The 17,068-nt window shown below is 33.3% G+C and overlaps 2 protein-coding genes across 2 annotated transcripts; one reads left to right on the top strand and one right to left on the bottom strand.

The window, feature by feature from the left end:
- Positions 1–732: 732 nt before the first annotated feature.
- On the top strand, positions 733–5,861 carry LOC105343380 (uncharacterized). Its single transcript, XM_011450714.4, has 4 exons — positions 733–962; positions 3,415–3,581; positions 3,710–4,106; positions 4,226–5,861. Exons 1-4 carry the CDS (start codon positions 917–919, stop codon positions 5,287–5,289), a joined length of 1,674 nt encoding a protein of 557 aa, XP_011449016.3. The 5' UTR covers positions 733–916; the 3' UTR covers positions 5,290–5,861.
- Positions 5,784–13,624, bottom strand: LOC105343372 (oogenesin-3). The gene is made up of 8 exons (XM_034448372.2): positions 13,504–13,624; positions 11,486–11,755; positions 11,047–11,186; positions 10,759–10,863; positions 9,065–9,172; positions 8,548–8,680; positions 8,190–8,265; positions 5,784–6,887 (listed from the first exon to the last, which is right to left on the bottom strand). The coding sequence occupies exons 2-8, from the start codon at positions 11,746–11,748 to the stop codon at positions 6,063–6,065; spliced, it is 1,650 nt and encodes a 549-aa protein (XP_034304263.2). The 5' UTR covers positions 11,749–11,755; positions 13,504–13,624; the 3' UTR covers positions 5,784–6,062.
- Between the last annotated feature and the right edge of the window lie 3,444 nt (positions 13,625–17,068).

The raw sequence follows: 17,068 nt of genomic DNA, 5'->3' as shown, positions 1-17,068 counted from the left end.
ACGTATAATCAAAAAGAAAGAAAGTTGCTCTAAAGGTTTAATATTTCTACAGTTTCGGCACAAAAGAAGCAATTTTGCAAAATGGTACCATATGAATGATTTAGATTGGCTGACTGTATTTGATGTTTGATTTGCATTGTACTGTATCTAGTATGCACGTGATCGATAGTTTATAGGCATTAAACGCCTATTTCTTTTGAAAGGGGGAAAGTACTTTATAATGGCCACTTTATCTTCAAATAAGGATAGAGACCGGCCACGTGCGTTTTAATGAATTGAGTCTGACAAACTATCGATCCTTTTATACATTTTCAAAAATTAAAGCGAGTTTTACGCTATACAAATCAAGTATGTTTTAGACATGGTAAAATCAGTAAAATGGTTGCACATGTCATCAATCAATGATAAATGAAGCTTACAGAAATATCTTCAAAGCTGCAACATTTACGTTCTCTGCATCAACAATGGGATCTGAATAATACACTTCAAAATCCGTCATGGTTTACATTTTTTGGGGTCTCTTAATTCATTCTATCGTAGTCTAATAATTAGAACAAATCAAGGCCATTGTAACCCATAGCAAGTACAAGGTAATAAAATGCTTGAATTTCATTAACTGTCATAATCTAATAATTAGCAAACAGACGATTTATGACCTCGTGAACTTCACAAAACTTATGGAATTCCATGTCATTGTTATGTACGAAATTCATTAGGAGCAATTGGAGCAATCATTTTAAAACGTCAATGCCTAATGGACGGAATTCTAATGACCCCCGGAGACATTGCTCGGGAGCACGTAACGACAGTGGGTTATTCCCTCTATGTACTTCTGTCTCCTGTGAAGTGAACCTTACCCCCGGGGCGGCCTGCGTATGAATACATTAACAATGGAAATGTAATGACTTGAAATGTTATGTCCAACTTAACAGTGTTTGCATTTCGTATGACATTGCCGAGAGGTAAGCATCGTTTCTACATTTATAATATTTCAGTTGAATATATTTTTATTTTGAGTAAAATATTTTGGTTAATATAATAATGCACCATTTATTTATATATAATATTGAATGAAATTTTATTTAAAAATTAGCGAAACCAGCAAATGAGATTATTGGAAATTAAAAAATAATATATTTTATTTTAAAATCTTATTCATATAAAATGATATTGTAATATTATTGCATAGCTTATTTCATATGTACTTAGACATATTATTCTAAAAAGAAGGCTAATATTTATCGAAGTAGATATAAAAACAGAAGGTAATGCACTTGTGTAGCGTGATTTATTTTTAAAGTTTTTCGTCCTTTTTTTCTTTTTTTTTTAAATGAACATTGTCTTTTTTTCAAAATATTATTTTTTAAAAATGACTCTTATGAAATCTTGGTATTGTAGTTATATAAATGACATGTATATACGTTTTGATCTTAAGCATTTAATAAGAAATTAAATAATGATAATTTAATAAAGTAGACTTTTTTTTAAAAATTGACTTGCCATCTAATAAAGGTCTTTAATCTCGTTAATCTCGTTAAACTAAAACGTAATGTAAAGTACAGGCAGCAAATTGCTGTTTTTCAAGAATGACAAAATGAAAAAAATGAAAAATGAGATATTGAAATGAGGCTGGCCATTTGCACTTTACGACAATTAATCAAAACATCAAACCGCGAATCTTGTTGTAGAGGAACCGTCGACATGATATTAACTTGCAAGGAAACCGACATTGGACGGCGAACTTCATAAATCTCTGGATAAAATCGTATAATATTCTACCTCACAAGCTCTTATCGCGACAATTAAAACAACACGCATATATATCTTCTTTATTGTTTTCCTCAGCGCTTTGGTGCATTTCTTTTTATTTCACTTGTTTAAAACTCTATCTATTCATCTTTTCTTCAATATTATTTGGAATTTGATAAGTGAAAGGATTTCAATTACCTTGTCTGAGGTTTCCAATGTCAGTGATATATATGATAATACATTTCTTCAAATGTCAAAATAGAATATAATTTAATGCGTAATAAATGATATTATTTCATTAAGCTAATCGCAATTACAATGTTAAGTGTAGGTCGTATATTTATTAAACCCGTTAAAGTTGACCGGTCTGTGGTTTTTCTGTGGGTCATTTACTCGATAAGATAAATTATGATGTCAAAAGGGCAACAATCTAATTAACGAACAATAAATAATGAACGCATCGATTCATAAGAAAACAAATGTTACAAACACCAACTAATGTCTTCATATATCACAGGACAAAGGGCATCTAACATTGCAAAAAAAAAGCTCAATTTCTAGTGAAAGGTTAAAAGTTCACCGGTCATTCTATGGAACATTCGATAGAGGACCATTACATGTCAATCTTGATTAAATAGAATGAAGTCAGGAAAAAAACCCTTTATGCGATATGCACCTGCAATTTGTAAATGTCCACACCAAAAAACCACAGACAAATTGAAAAGTAAGACCGCAGCGATTGTAAATGAATAACAATGAATAAAAATTACAAATTAATTGGTTATTGGCACACGTCTCTGTTTCGGCAGCATTAAATCATAGAATGACCTTTTAGTTTTTTAATCACAGATGAAACCGCCAAAAACTGTGCAGGCATTTCAAAAACTTTCAATTTTTGTCGTTAATTAAGTCAGTCAAATCCGTATCGTGTACAAACTGTCACGAATGCTTTCAGAAATTTACTGTCGTTAGAAATGAAATTCTGCTCGAAAAAGAATGTACGTTTTAAAATGTATTAAAACCAAAGTTATGTATTTGAGTTTCATCTTTCCTGCTTTTTAATGAAGAATTATGTAAAGATGGGAAACTTTGACATTTTGGTCGAAAAATTACGTGCTATAATAAATGTCTGATTTCTAAAAAAAAAAATGCAACTGTACCAAGTAATGATGGAGGTTAATAGGTTTAATAAAGAAAATGCAAATATTATTTACTAATACCGGTAATTAAAGATATTCAGCATTCAATAAAAGAGACAAAGAGGAAATGAAATAAATCAAAGGTGACGATATCATGCAAATTTGTTGAATAAGTAAACAACTCTGTGGTGACTGATTGACAGAAAACACAGGAAATCTTGTATATCATTACTTTATGGTAAAGGAAAGTGAAAAGTTGATTAACGGGTTTATGTTTGATTTCAATTAACAATGTATAGGAATCGTGCCGCTAGAGTTTCACCTTTGTCTTAGCGCATTTCTCCGAGGTCATTTTAAGAGAAATCATGAAATCGTCACAATTTTTAAAATGCATCAATACATGAACACTGCAATTCATCGACCGCGTTCCGCCTACATGACAATACCCAGTATGTTCTCTTGCTTAACTTCAATGTGCAACATGCACTATCCTTTAAATCATCGAATAAAAACTTTTTTTTTACAGAAATGTATTCAGTCTTCGTGTTCGGATTAACGCTGACGTCACTTGTTGAATGGAGTAGCCAACATGGATTGCTCCTATCCCCTCCTCAGAGAGGCTCCCTCTGGCGGTACGGATACGACACACCCCCTAACTATGACGACAACGGACTATTCTGTGGTGGCTTAGAGGTACGCCAATCTGTTTCATCGAGACCAAAACTTAGTATCAAAATCATAGAATTAAACAAAACGGTTATCATTGTGCTCTCTAATTCATAAATCTAATTATCTAAATAATTATTGCTTCTTTATTGCAGGAATACATTAAAACTGGCGGGAAATGCGGAGTATGTGGAGATGCTTACAGTGGACCTCGCGAACACGAGGCTGGTGGAAAATACGCTAAAGGAATAATCGTGGAGCAGCTTCCCGCGGAATCCACAGAAATGAAAACTACCATCCAGATCACCAGCTACCACAAAGGGTTCTTCGAGTTCAGAATCTGTCCACACAATGACATCCGCAGACCCGTGGCCCAGGAATGCCTTGACGAACACCTTATGATCATCAAGGAGGGGTCCCCAGAAAGTTCCTACACCCGTTTCTACCCATCAAATCCAAAGGTGACGGGAAAAGACAAATACCACTTGACACTGCTTATCCCGAGAGGAATGCGTTGTGAGCAGTGTGTTCTGCAGTGGACGTACAACACAGGTAAATACATATGCCAGTGGCATGGCAATAGGTGTATACTACTGTTATATTTTTCCTTTTGCAATCATTCTGGCATGAGTACATTAATAAAATTACATTGATTTTCTGTTATTTTTTAGGAAACAGCTGGGGTACCGACAAGAATGGTACCAGTTGTTTAGGATGCGGATTACAGGAGGTATTCAAAAACTGCGCGGATATCAGCATTGGAGGGACGCCTTCAGTTGAAACTGCACAAGCCGCGCTTATCAAATCTGAAATCAAAGAAGACAAAACCAAACTGCAACATGAAATCAAATCAGGGTTATTTCACGAAGTTCGAAAAGCTATTGAAAATACCAAAGCAGCGAAGCACGTTCAGCACCCACAGCCACAGTCAATTCAGAAAATTTCTTCTCCCACTCCGGTATTTTCGACTAAAACTTACACGTCAGGTGTTCCACAGACGACATTTTCGGCTAAATCATTGGTGCAGAATAGGAATTTATTCATGCCTGTTGGGGGATTAACCTTCCTCTCTCAAATCAAGAACCGTTTGGCGAAACAGTTGAGTTGGTTGAAACAGGTTCCATTTCATCATGCTAGCCTCCTCTCAGATCAAACGCCAGATAACCGTTTTACATTGGCCAGCAAAATCAAGTTTATGCCAGACAACACTAAAAATCAAGAATATCGTACAACAGCTATGGCATCAAACCTTTCGCCTAAAATTAGATACCACATGGGCCCTCAGTCCTCCTTCAACTTGTACACAAATCCGTCCCTGTCCTTTTTTGAATCAGGAGGACACACTGCGAGAGTTTCTCGTCCTGATGTCAACCCTACCGTAGCTTACAAAATAATGTCTCCAGTAACGACGACCAAGGTAACTAAAGCACCCACCCAGAGACCCACAGAGGCCTCTCTCCCTACCACCACCGACCCCCTAGACGTGTCACAGTGGGGGGAGGAAACGGTAACCAAACTTCCCAAGAAATACCAGAGTTACTTCCGAAAGTACAGGGAGGCCAAATCGACGTTGGATGTCTTAGAAAGGAATCCCAAGAAGGTGTTGAGCATGTCTAAATACAGAAGATACCGAAAACGAAAGAACGGACAAAATAGATTAAAGAATAGTCTGGAGAGAGACGTAAAACGCTGGTCTTCTCGCCTGGAGAAAATAGCGAAAAAGTTACATCAGTGATTACGTTGTCATCATTCCGTAACAAACTGTTACTTCACCGAAATCCGTTCATATTTATTAACTCTTTTATTTCTTGTGCGCGTTTTCAGTTGAGAAAACAAGAGACATCGTACAGCGGTCGTTTATTCATGATGCCGCTGGAGACTTCAACTTTTCGTTGCCAAGTCTATGTACATTATTATATACACTTGTAAGAGAATTCTTTGTGCCAAAGCAACAAGCCTTTGTTGTGCAAAAATTACCAATCAGTATTTATTAATGTGTGTCATTGTCTACTTTTCTTCCAGTATTATAAACTAACAGAGCTTCAACGAAATGGATGCAAGTTAACACATGTTGTACTTGCAGCTATTGGTGTTTTTGTATTGGATGTTTGGATATTATTAAAATTTGATAACTTAGTTATATGCAATGTGTATTTTCATTTTAAACCATGACAAGTTTTGTCTGCAATATCATAACCAAATGTGTTTAATATTTGAACAGCCACTATGCAATGTGATACTGTTTATTTTGTAAAAATGATAATACAAACTATGGAAAAGAGTTCAAAATACAAAATACAACAATGTCAAAATGGTTTCCTCATTTATGATCCAGCAGAAACAAAACAGTACATATTAAAGAACACAGGGAATTCCAATTCCTTAATCCTATTTACACAGAGGGTACCTGCTAGGAGGTTCCCTCGTCCTTGTTGCCATTTAAGAATTACAGGTGGACTTGTTTCACATAAACATGAACCCAATGGTGTATTTAGCCATGTTAAAGTTTCACAGCTCCATCACATCCATGAGATCTACAAATATTGCGTACGATAACTTCACAATTTCGATGTGGATATCAGTTCTACCCAGGGCTGACAGTAAACCACAGATCCGTTGTTTGGCCTGCACTGCATTTTCATGTGCTTGATTAAGATGTCCCAAAGCTTCGTCTAAAAGATTGTTTGAACAAGTTAGCCGAAACCACTGAAAGGTTTTCACTTTGGCAAGAGCTTTGCATATTTGGAGTGTACTGTCTTCAGTGAGAACATTTCCAGCAATGTCTAAATACTGCAGTTTCTTCAAATTTTGAGGTAGCTTTTCACAAAAACTTGGAATCGAAGAATCCTGAAAGTGGTTTTGGGCTAGATTGAGCAGTTTAACATTCTTAAAACAGAACACAACCTTGAACAAGTTATTGGACGATATTCTGTCATTGTCATAAATGGAAAACTGACAAATTTTGCTCAAATTCAACTCCTGCAGGGAGAGAGCATGTTTTGAGTTGGCTAAACACTCCAAGTCATCTTCATTTAAATCACAGTTTCGTAGACTAAGAAATTCTAATGGAAGTTTTAATGCGTCTAAGATTTCTCCCAAGCAACCGAGGAGGTAATTGAAACTTAGATCTAGTCGGACTAAGTTCTCAAAACATGACAATGTCCTGACCATGATGGCGCGGCCAATTGTTCTACTTCGCGTTTTGCCTTCTTGTAAGTAAATGTTGCAGTCTTGCAAATCGAGCGAACGCAATCTGGAAAATTTCTTCAGGTTGGGTGACACCATGAAAAATATTCCCTCTTCTAATTGTCTTAGGGATAGACCTTCAAGAGTCTGAAGACAGGAAATAAAAAAAAAATAAAAAATTGCCGACTAGATGTAAACAAATCATAATGACAATCACTTATTAAATGTAAACAATAAAAAAAAATTATAAATACATGTACAGATGAATGACAAGGCATGATGTAGCTTAATCATATAGAACTATAACAGTTCATAAATCTTTGTAAAAAATCAAAGGCCGGAACGGCCACAAAGGCGTCGAGCTGACATGTTCTTTTATATAGACAGATATCAATAATTAGAATTTGTACTTAGGTCTTATATCAAATAACATTTGAATAAAAAAAGTAACTGAATTATGTTTAAATTTGTGTTGCTTTAAAAACAAAAAATCAGTATATTTCCTTATAAAATAGATAGTGATGCGTTTATAATACAATAACTCATCACGGTTACAAGAATCAAAAAAGAAATTTCAAAGTTCAAAAATAAATTATTTTCTTTCTGCTTTAAACAGTCTTTGAACAATTTTCACAGGTTCATAATATGAATACATCAACAGTGTGCCCCTAATTATAATAATAAAACATACTTCTATTTATATTTCAATTCCCGTTTGAAACAAGATTACCTATGGTTGTTTACAAACAAATCCACAACACGTGCTGCTTGACCAAACCAACTGCATTACCCTGTTTATTTATTGCAACAAAATTAATAGATATGTTTATCGCTTACATTTATATTGGAGATATTGGATCGGGCACCGATAACAAATAAATTTACATATCAAATTTTATTTCTATCGGGCACGATCTCCACTTAAAATGTAAGCGATAAACTTAAATAATATTTAGTGAATTTTTTCACTTTATTGTATTCATCCGCCATTTCTTGATTAAGCAAATTTAGACTTATGCAATGAGTTGTCAATAACCAGGGATGCAAAATCAGGTTTTTTGTACACAATTTAGTTGAATAAATGGAATAAAAATCTTGCAATACGTTTAACAATTTAAAGAACTTATTTCTTATGCGCATTTAAAAGGCGGTGCAGAGCGTGAATTTTTGGACGATTGCCAATCCAGACGATCGCTAGAAGGCTGCCGAGCATTAGCTCGACGCCTTAAAAATTACCATCTAATTCTCCCCTCCTTTCTCTTTATATGAATTTTTTGTGCATGAATAATACATGTGTAAAAGTTTTGAACGTTTTCAATTACTTACAATTTCAAAGAAATACGTATAAATCTACTTTGCATTTAAATGAACTGCTCAATTTGTCATATCATGATAATCAATGTTAAAAAGAGAGTGATCTAGTGTAGCAGTTTCCTCACAAAGACTCACATTTATGTCTTGTCCTTTAAGTACAATAAAAGGAGCCAAGGAATCCATCACTTCTTCTCCTATTGCAAGGTCTGACCTAAAATAAAAAGGACAGTGGTTTAGTCAAAAAGAGCTACTTTTGTACCAAAGAAAACCTGCTTTTTCCCATTATGGTGCATCTTAATGAATAAATTACAGAGCACATCATAATTCTTTTACACAAAACACTGATCCTTTCAAATTTAATTTAAATTGCTGTAATATGACTAAAGTGTTGCCAACACAACATAAAACAAATTCTCAATTAATTAATCAATATTATTTTTCTATATGGAGACGATTTGAAGACAAACAAAGGAGAGATAACTCTGCTACTGACTTGATATGAATGTTGGAGACTGTGATGGCTACGGGAGTGACAGATCTTAGGCAGTTACAGATCAAGTAGTCCATAAAAAATGTGTTGCTGGCCGTGAAGTGAATGTTGTCTATCTTCACGATCATCTTTTCTCCTGCAAGAGAAAGTTGTTTTTTTTCTTTTTATTTTCTTCACAAAGTGTGGGAAAGTTACCTCATTGTTTAAATGTACAGATTTCAATAAAATACAACAAAACAGTTTACTCTTTTCAACTAAATTCCAAGTACCAAAATGCAGTTTGTAATTTTTCAATTCTTTGGGACAAAATATCTGATGAAATGCTGATTTATAAAAAACTACAATGCTTGAAAAAAAAAGTCCTGATATTAAAATATCACAGAACAAATGCACATATTCCAACGAAAAAATTTCTATGTACTTTACGAAAAATTGAAGAATATGATAAAAATGAAACATGTTGGCACAATAAGTCTTTTGTGGAGCCCTAAAACACATTAGTGTAGGCTGTTTGACATACCGCGAGGTATACGGATTAATATCTGTGTGTCCTGAACCATTTCATGAGACAGAATATCGTTTAACATCCTGGGAAGGAGTTCCTCCATGTACCGACTAAACTCCACATCTAGAATACAGAAAGGATAAGGTTACATGTATTACTACACAGAAAATGACCCATCATTGCTAAAATGCTAATCTATTACACAGAAAATGCCTTGCTAAATTGTGTTGAAAGATTTCCTTATCTAAGTTCCTGTAAATGAAACAAAATATTTAAAAAAAAGTAAAATAAAAATGGACAATTTTAATATGGACAATTATTTAAACATATCAAGTTTTGTCAACTTGAAGCCTGTGTTCACTGATATTTTGTAAGCAACCAGTTTGGTACATAAGGAAAGAGGTAACAAATGAATTATAAGATATTATAGGTTGTTTACATAATTAGATATGTCAATGTCTAGGTGCATCCCAACAAAACCTATATATCATGTTTAATGATCAGATGTCAATACATGTACATAAATTTGAATTTCAATACATGTGATGGTTTTAGATCATTATTGCATGGGCAATGCATGCTTGCATCTCTTATATTCCGAGAGTCCTGTTGTAAATTTTAGCTTAATTAGTCTGATTAATACCAAAGACAATATGGTTTTACCAGTAATCTCCCTAAGGGGTCAACTGTAGCGAAATATCTACAATAAATTAAAGGACAGTCTATTTCAAACATACTGGTAATTCTCTTTTGATATGCCAGTACTTGTTACACAGAAAAGTACATATGTTTTATAAAGGCTAACAAGATATATGTCACCGGGTTAACAGGTGTGTGAATGTCAGTCAATATATCGGGTCTCAATAGCTCAGTGGTTAGAACACTGGCACAGTACACCAGAGGCCCTGGGTTCGAGTTCCGGTTGAGACTTGACTTTTCACCACCTGTGACATTTGGCGCCCAGCGTACAAATCCCATGGTCACTCCTTAGGAATATGTTTCACAACATTTCCTTAACTCGTAGAATTCTACTCGTAAATTCGAGGACAAATTTCTACCAAGAGGGGGAGTATGTCACCAGGTTAACAGGTGTGTGAATGTCAGTCAATATATCAGATCTCAATAGCTCAGTGGTTAGAGCGCTGGCACGATTAGCCAGAGACCCTGGGTTCGAGTCCTGGTTGAAACTTGACCTTTCACCACCTGTGACATTATAATTATATATAATATAATATATAATTATGTGCTGCACATCAGATGGTTGACCTTTGACCCATAGCTTTTTAAAACATTGTAACTTAAATTTGATTCCTTTAAATGTCAATGGTGTTAAAAATTGATTTAATAAAACTCTGTGCAACCCCACAGACTTTTTATACACTTACAATTCAAAGTTTCCTGAATTGATCAACTGAGCGAAAGCCACAATTAGTTTCCTTAGAGATACAGCTTAATGTTAGCATTGATTAAATACAAATACATGTAATATGTGGCTAAACATGTTTTTGAACAACCCAATTCCCCATGCCAAACTTCAACCTTCAGAAATATAAACACACATTTTGATCATAATTTGTCCCTATGATAATCCCCCCTAAGGTATTTCAAAGAATTTTTTTTTCGCAAAACAGGAGACTTTGTGTCTTTACATGAATATTGATTACACTTAAGATGTCCCAGGTAATGGCAAATGTGATCTATAGGCCTACCTGCAGCTTTGGCAATTATCTTGGCCAGCTTTTTTGGTTTTAATTGATGTTTCTTCAGGGATAATATGGGCCACATCTGCACAATTAGCTTGCTAAAAGTTGCATCTGAAAACACAAAGCAAAGGTAATGTTGACTTCTTATACATTTTAAACCATCTATGGACAACCTAAGTACACTGTGTAAATGTATATTTATTTCATCTCTATGAAGCATTTTCAATGAACATGTTTTTTGAAAACTTAATATCTAATTTATACTATTCATAAGTTACAACCAGAACTTCTTACTCAGCTTGAATCCTCGAAGGTCTAAGACTTTGATTTTGCAGGATTTGGTTCTCTCAATGACTCCTTTGAACACCATTAAATCCAAGCCCATCTCTTCAGTAAATATATCTTTGTTTTCTGGATGCACAACATCACCAAAACTAAATTAAAGAAAGACAATAATTTAAATAAAAGTATGATACAGTGATATATTGAACTTTAAGATATGGGATCGGGTATAAATTTGCTTAAACATGTAATATTTTTCTAGGTCAATGGAAACGTTGATTAAATTAAATCATAAAACAAAAATGAGTTTGTGTCTTTGATAATTATCATTCATAGATCAATGTAATATCAATTAAATGTTTCAATGTTTCAATTTTTTTTTATAACTTTTACAATGAGTTTACTGAAAACTAGTCTTGATATGAAATAAGACCTGGCAATAGGGGCTTACCATAAGACAGGCAAAGGCCAGTTGGAGATGAGTGTAATAATGGCTACTGGGGCCACTCTATCAATGGCGATCTCCAACAGCACTGGAGCTAAGTGGTTAGGGATACATGATAAGGCTTCCCTGATGAGATCTACATGACAACTGTTTATTTTCTGACAGCACAGTTTCAACAGAGATGGCACCCCTAGCTTCTTCTTGGGCTGTTGTAGATGACTACAAAGATCTAGTCTGGCATAGTTGACCTTATCTAAAGCTTTAAACATCTTCACTCTGCAAAAGATAGATAACTCAAATTCAGTTACAGAAGGTTGGCACTGTGCAACATTTCACACATACATGTATTAGTTTACGACTTTACGCAAGAGTAAAATACTATCCAATGTACCAATCATTCTTATAACAGTAAACTTAGTTCCTTCAGTACATTGTCTTCAATATTTACATGTAACTGTTAAAAGTAATCATTTTTATATATTTATAGGCATATTGTATGCATATTTTAATGAAAGCATCCAATGTATGAATTATTTGATGTATTAAACATCAAAATATTTTGAGATTTTACAATTCATACAAAATATTATGTGCATACAAAATACTATGTGCATGTTTGAAAAATAAAATCTTAAAACAACAACTCTCTTAAACTTTTGCTAGTAATGTCCATATTTGATGTGAATACCTACACATCAGCTAGATATGTGCTTCATACATGTACATATAGGCTGTGCAAAGGAAATGATATATTTGATGGAAAATTCAAATTTCAGTTTGTGGAATATTATTTATCATAATTGAAATTAGTAAAGTCTTAAATGTAAAAACAAGCCAAGTAGGAAACTCAAATGTCAATGGCAATAAAATTTTGAGGTATGTATAAGTTTTAATATCTAAGTGTGAACGTTTCATTATTTATCTTCTGAATCTGTTTGGTCTGATGTAGAGATTTTCATTCAAAATCTGCAACATGCTGTATTATGCAACCTAACTGTTTTCTCTCCCCATAAAAGTAAAACATTTACGAGGTATGTTATATAAATGCAGATAATAATAAACAAATTTATGCCAGTTTAACACTTCATGTTATTAGAATAAGGGAACTTAGTCGTCAAATTTGCTAAAATTGCTGTCAAAACAATTAAAAGGTACCATATATCAGATATTCTGCTATTTCCATGAGCTTATAAAACAATGCAAGATTTCTTCAAAGGGAGGACAGGCTGAGTCCTCATAACCGACCACATTTGACCTCTCTGTCCAAATATCACCCCCTTTCCAGTATCCCTGGCACAAAAAATATATCTCCTATACCACTTTTAATTCCCCCTCTTCCAAAAAATGGTTGCAAGTAAATTTAGGGGTGTAGCATTGTTAATCAAAGGATGACATTTTACATTTTGCAGTCGCACTTATACTAATTCTGTAATTCATGAATTACGCTTTGGTAGAGGAACCAGTTTATTGTTATCTTAATCTGCTCTCAGACAACAGTTCTCAGCAGGATCTCCTTTCCTGCTTAATGACCCTTTGTTTAAAAACATAACCAACCCCTTGCTGTGTGTTTACATTGAAAGGTTGAAGTCTCAAGTTTTAGAAAGAATAACTAAAATATGATTCGCAGTATAGCTAAAATACTTCTAATGAAGAAAATAACATCGCAGATTCATAAAAATTATTGAATTCTAATTTCTTACTGATATTGCATTCTATTTTCTGTATTAAAAACATGGTAGCATAAGCCAACATTCATTTGTCACATGGTAATATAGATCATTATAAGTCAATAATAATGCATTATATGACGAAATAAAAGTATACTTATTATGAATTCCGTCGACTTGACAGTAGTAATGTAGAGTGTGATTGTCGTAAGTAAAATGATGAATAGATAAAACCTCCATTACAAGACTGTCACGAGCAAACAATTGGTTCGACGCTGGGTAATTTTACAAATTCCTAATAAAAGACAACAACTTATAAATCTTTGGGTATAAGAATAACTTAAAATGTCCACTTACGCTTGAAATTATCCACCATTTCTGATAAAATGCTGAACCTATATATCCCCTGTTCGTCTTTCTCTTTCTGAAAACTCTTTAGTCTGTGGAGGGAGTTTTCGTCACTATCAGATATAATGAACAAAACCAAGAACGCAAATATGTCGTCCGGAAAGTAAACAGTGGGGCAACTTTTTATGAGGATTCAATAAATAAACAACGTGAAAGAAATTTAACATTTCAGAAATGTTTAATTGAATTAGAAACCTTAAACCATAGTTATAAGTTTTAATGATTTTCATCAAAATTAATAATTAAATTATGCACAATAAGCCAAAAAAAGGAGTACGTGCATGCAATGCCTATCACTGAAATCCCACGCAACTGGGAAGTTTAAACATTTAAACTTATGTACATCTCTTATGACGATATGTTACATTTAAAGGTATATGCATCACTACATGTATGATACAGAATTTCATTATCTGACCATTAACATTACAGGGTGATTTTTAAACAATCTTAAACAAAGTTAATTGTACTAGCGCTATTGTTGTGACACTATTTGTTCTGTGCAAGAATGTTACACATAGAAGGGGGAGGGGGGGGGGGGGCACTGTGCCTACAATCCTCCGTCTGAGCTATCTTGACACTTTGCAAATACAGTGATCGAATAACTATTATACAAATAGCACAGTCAAGTAATATGGTACTGGTTAAAAGTTAAAACGCCGTGAAGCTTAATTTTGAAAGCTATGTATTTGTCATGTTTACAGAATGAAAGCACTTTGTCGACCTGCATTGTAAAAATGTTTATGCTAAAAGCAATGTATACAAGCAACAACAAAAAAGTAGAGATTTATGCTTCATTTGAAAAAAAAGTTCTTCTTTATTGCTCCATGCATATGGGGATAAATAACGCATTGCACACTCCTCTCCTTTTCTTATTATCCAATTTTTCTGAAATTTTAATTATTTATTCTTTAAAATGAGACCTCTTTATATTAAATATGAAAGAAATCTGACCTCACAAGTATGCTACCCCCCCCCCCCCTCCCCTGATTAGGAATTTCACGATTTTAGGAAAAAGTCTTCTTTTTTTTTTTTACTTGTCCAGATTTCTGATGATTAGTCTAGCCCCCCCCCCCCCCCCCCCCGCACACACACACACATTTTCAATTTGCTACCGACGCCACTAAATATACAATTTCGCTTAGTACAATATCGGAAACATCAGAATTTTTAATAAATTACATGAATTACATGTAGTTGAAATATGTCTAAAAAATTCAATCACAAAAGGTCTTGGGGCGGGGTCAAAGGTGGACTCAGGACCCCTGACGTTTTGTATGATTTTTCAATTTTTAACCCGCTACGGTATCTTTCTTGTCTTTCTGTCTTATCATATATATCGATATGTTTTGATTAAATTGAAAATGTAAGATGCAGGGTTTTTATAAAGGCAATATTGAATAATTCAAGTCGTTAATCATATACTTAGTATCTTTGATACAACAGAGTACAACGTTCTAGTTCAGATGTACAGTTGCATTACAGAGCGTCCGTTTCACCTATTATCAAGAAGACGTTTTCCTCGACATGATAAGTAAGTGAACGCAAGGTATTTTTACACCCGAAGATCTAATTCCTGTTCAAAATAATGCTTTAATAGGCATAGGTAAACCGTTCATCACCTTCAAATGGTTTATCTTTGTTATACAAATGTCATTTTTCATTAATCTTTTTTCCTCTGTCTTTTAAAAAAATATCGTTCTTTAATATATCCACATTAGTTCTCCTATTGTGATAACTTGTTGGTTAGTCCAACAGCGATTGAATTGGTAGAACAACAACGGTTGCAGAAAAAACAACTTAATTCTCATTAAATTAACGCGCATAAGATAACGATTTAACTGATTATCATGCACTATGGTGCACAACCAAACCCATTAAAATCTACGTGGAGTATTTCATATCATATATTTTTAGGTCGATAAATAGATCTTCTCCCCGTTTGAGTTTAAACAGAGATTACCACTGAAAAAAAATAGCCGAATAGAACTTAATTAAATAAGTTAATAAAAACATGCATGCAATGTCCATATATACTCCATTTTTCAGCAATTTCAAACAAAGTTATTTATTGACAGAGGTAAAAGCATGTTTGTAAAACCGGTAAACGCACAGTGAAATACATGTAATTTGTTTTTTGTAACTCGCTTATTTATAAATATAAATAAAATCGACACGAATATATATATATATATATATATATATATATATATATATATATATATATATATATATATATATATATATATATATATATATATATATATATATATATATATATAAAACTCGTTTAGTACGAACACGGATATAGCGAATTCTCGGATATAGCGAAGTTTTTTTTTAATCCCCGGCAAAATTCATAAGAAATCTTTACAAAATTTTATGGTTATAGCGAATTCGGATATTACGAATTTACGGATATAGCGAACTGATTTTGAGTCCCGTAGAGGTAATAACGAAATTTAACACTTTTATAACGAAATTGTTTACAGTTAAAAATGTTTGCACTACCATTTAACATTATAGTTTGAATGAATTTATTTTGGCATAAATTCTTCAATCTACTTTCCATTTTTAAAGGCATCAAAAGAATATTTTTTCATTCTAAGCCTCAATTAGCAAAAATTGTATTCACATAAAAAAATATGTATATAATGAATTCGCTATAGTTAATATTACGAATTCGTTATATGGATATAACGAATTACGGATATAACGAATTAAATCCATTGGTCCCTAGGACTTCGCTATAACCGAGTTTTACTGTATATATATTAGGTTGTTCGTGTTATATTATAATATTTTAGCACTCCGCAATGCCAATAAGATAATTTATAAAATAGAACCACTATAACAATACCTTGGACTTTCTTTTGGTATAGGACGCAACTTTTCTAGGTTTAAATCAAGTTAAAAATGACACAGTTTTCGAGTGAAATATGCATACATTGCATAGTCTTAGCTCAAAAGGCAGACAAATCTTGTTGATTTCAAAGAGCCATGGCATACTGGCCAGCAATAAAATAGAGAGAGAAGAAAGAAGATAGGTGGATAAGGCGTGTAAAATGCCCAGACACGGTCGGACAAGCTACTGAAAAATTAAAATATCAATAAATCTGATATTTTTTTTAAATCATTTAAAACGATATATATTTAACAGATCATTGATTTGTAACCCAAAGATATTTTCAATACTAGGAATATTTTTACTCAAACAGTCGTATACACATTAAAACCTGCAAATAGTGTCATTTTTTAAAAAACTTCAAGGCATTTTCTTTCATAGAGTGGTTCTGTGCTCCATATTTTTCTCATAGACTAAATAAAGTCTAATGGAAAACAATGGAAAACAAACCGATTTAAATCAACAAAAACGTGGAGAGATGACCCACTATACATTAAAAATATCATTTTATATCCAAACAATTGGACGTTTTGAAAAAAAATAATACAAGTCCGTAAACTCGTGGTCAAAGTCACACATAATATTTAAACAGCCTACTTTGTTATGTCT

Source organism: Magallana gigas, chromosome 5 (genome assembly GCF_963853765.1).
Source record: "Magallana gigas chromosome 5, xbMagGiga1.1, whole genome shotgun sequence".
Lineage (NCBI taxonomy): Eukaryota > Metazoa > Mollusca > Bivalvia > Ostreida > Ostreidae > Magallana > Magallana gigas.
This window is presented reverse-complemented; position numbering and strand designations above follow the sequence as displayed.

Excerpts from the sequence above, each read along its gene's own strand:
- LOC105343380 (XM_011450714.4), top strand. The coding sequence starts at position 917 with ATGTCCAACTTAACAGTGTTTGCATTTCGTATGACATTGCCGAGAG. Across the intron at positions 963-3,414 it reads TCGTATGACATTGCCGAGAG|AAATGTATTCAGTCTTCGTG; the intron begins GTAAGCATCGTT and ends TTTTTTTTACAG. Across the intron at positions 4,107-4,225 it reads GCAGTGGACGTACAACACAG|GAAACAGCTGGGGTACCGAC; the intron begins GTAAATACATAT and ends GTTATTTTTTAG.
- LOC105343372 (XM_034448372.2), bottom strand. The coding sequence starts at position 11,748 with ATGTTTAAAGCTTTAGATAAGGTCAACTATGCCAGACTAGATCTTTGT. Across the intron at positions 9,173-10,758 it reads GATAATTGCCAAAGCTGCAG|ATGTGGAGTTTAGTCGGTAC; the intron begins GTAGGCCTATAG and ends TCTGTATTCTAG. Across the intron at positions 8,266-8,547 it reads GTCTCCAACATTCATATCAA|GTCAGACCTTGCAATAGGAG; the intron begins GTCAGTAGCAGA and ends TTTTTATTTTAG.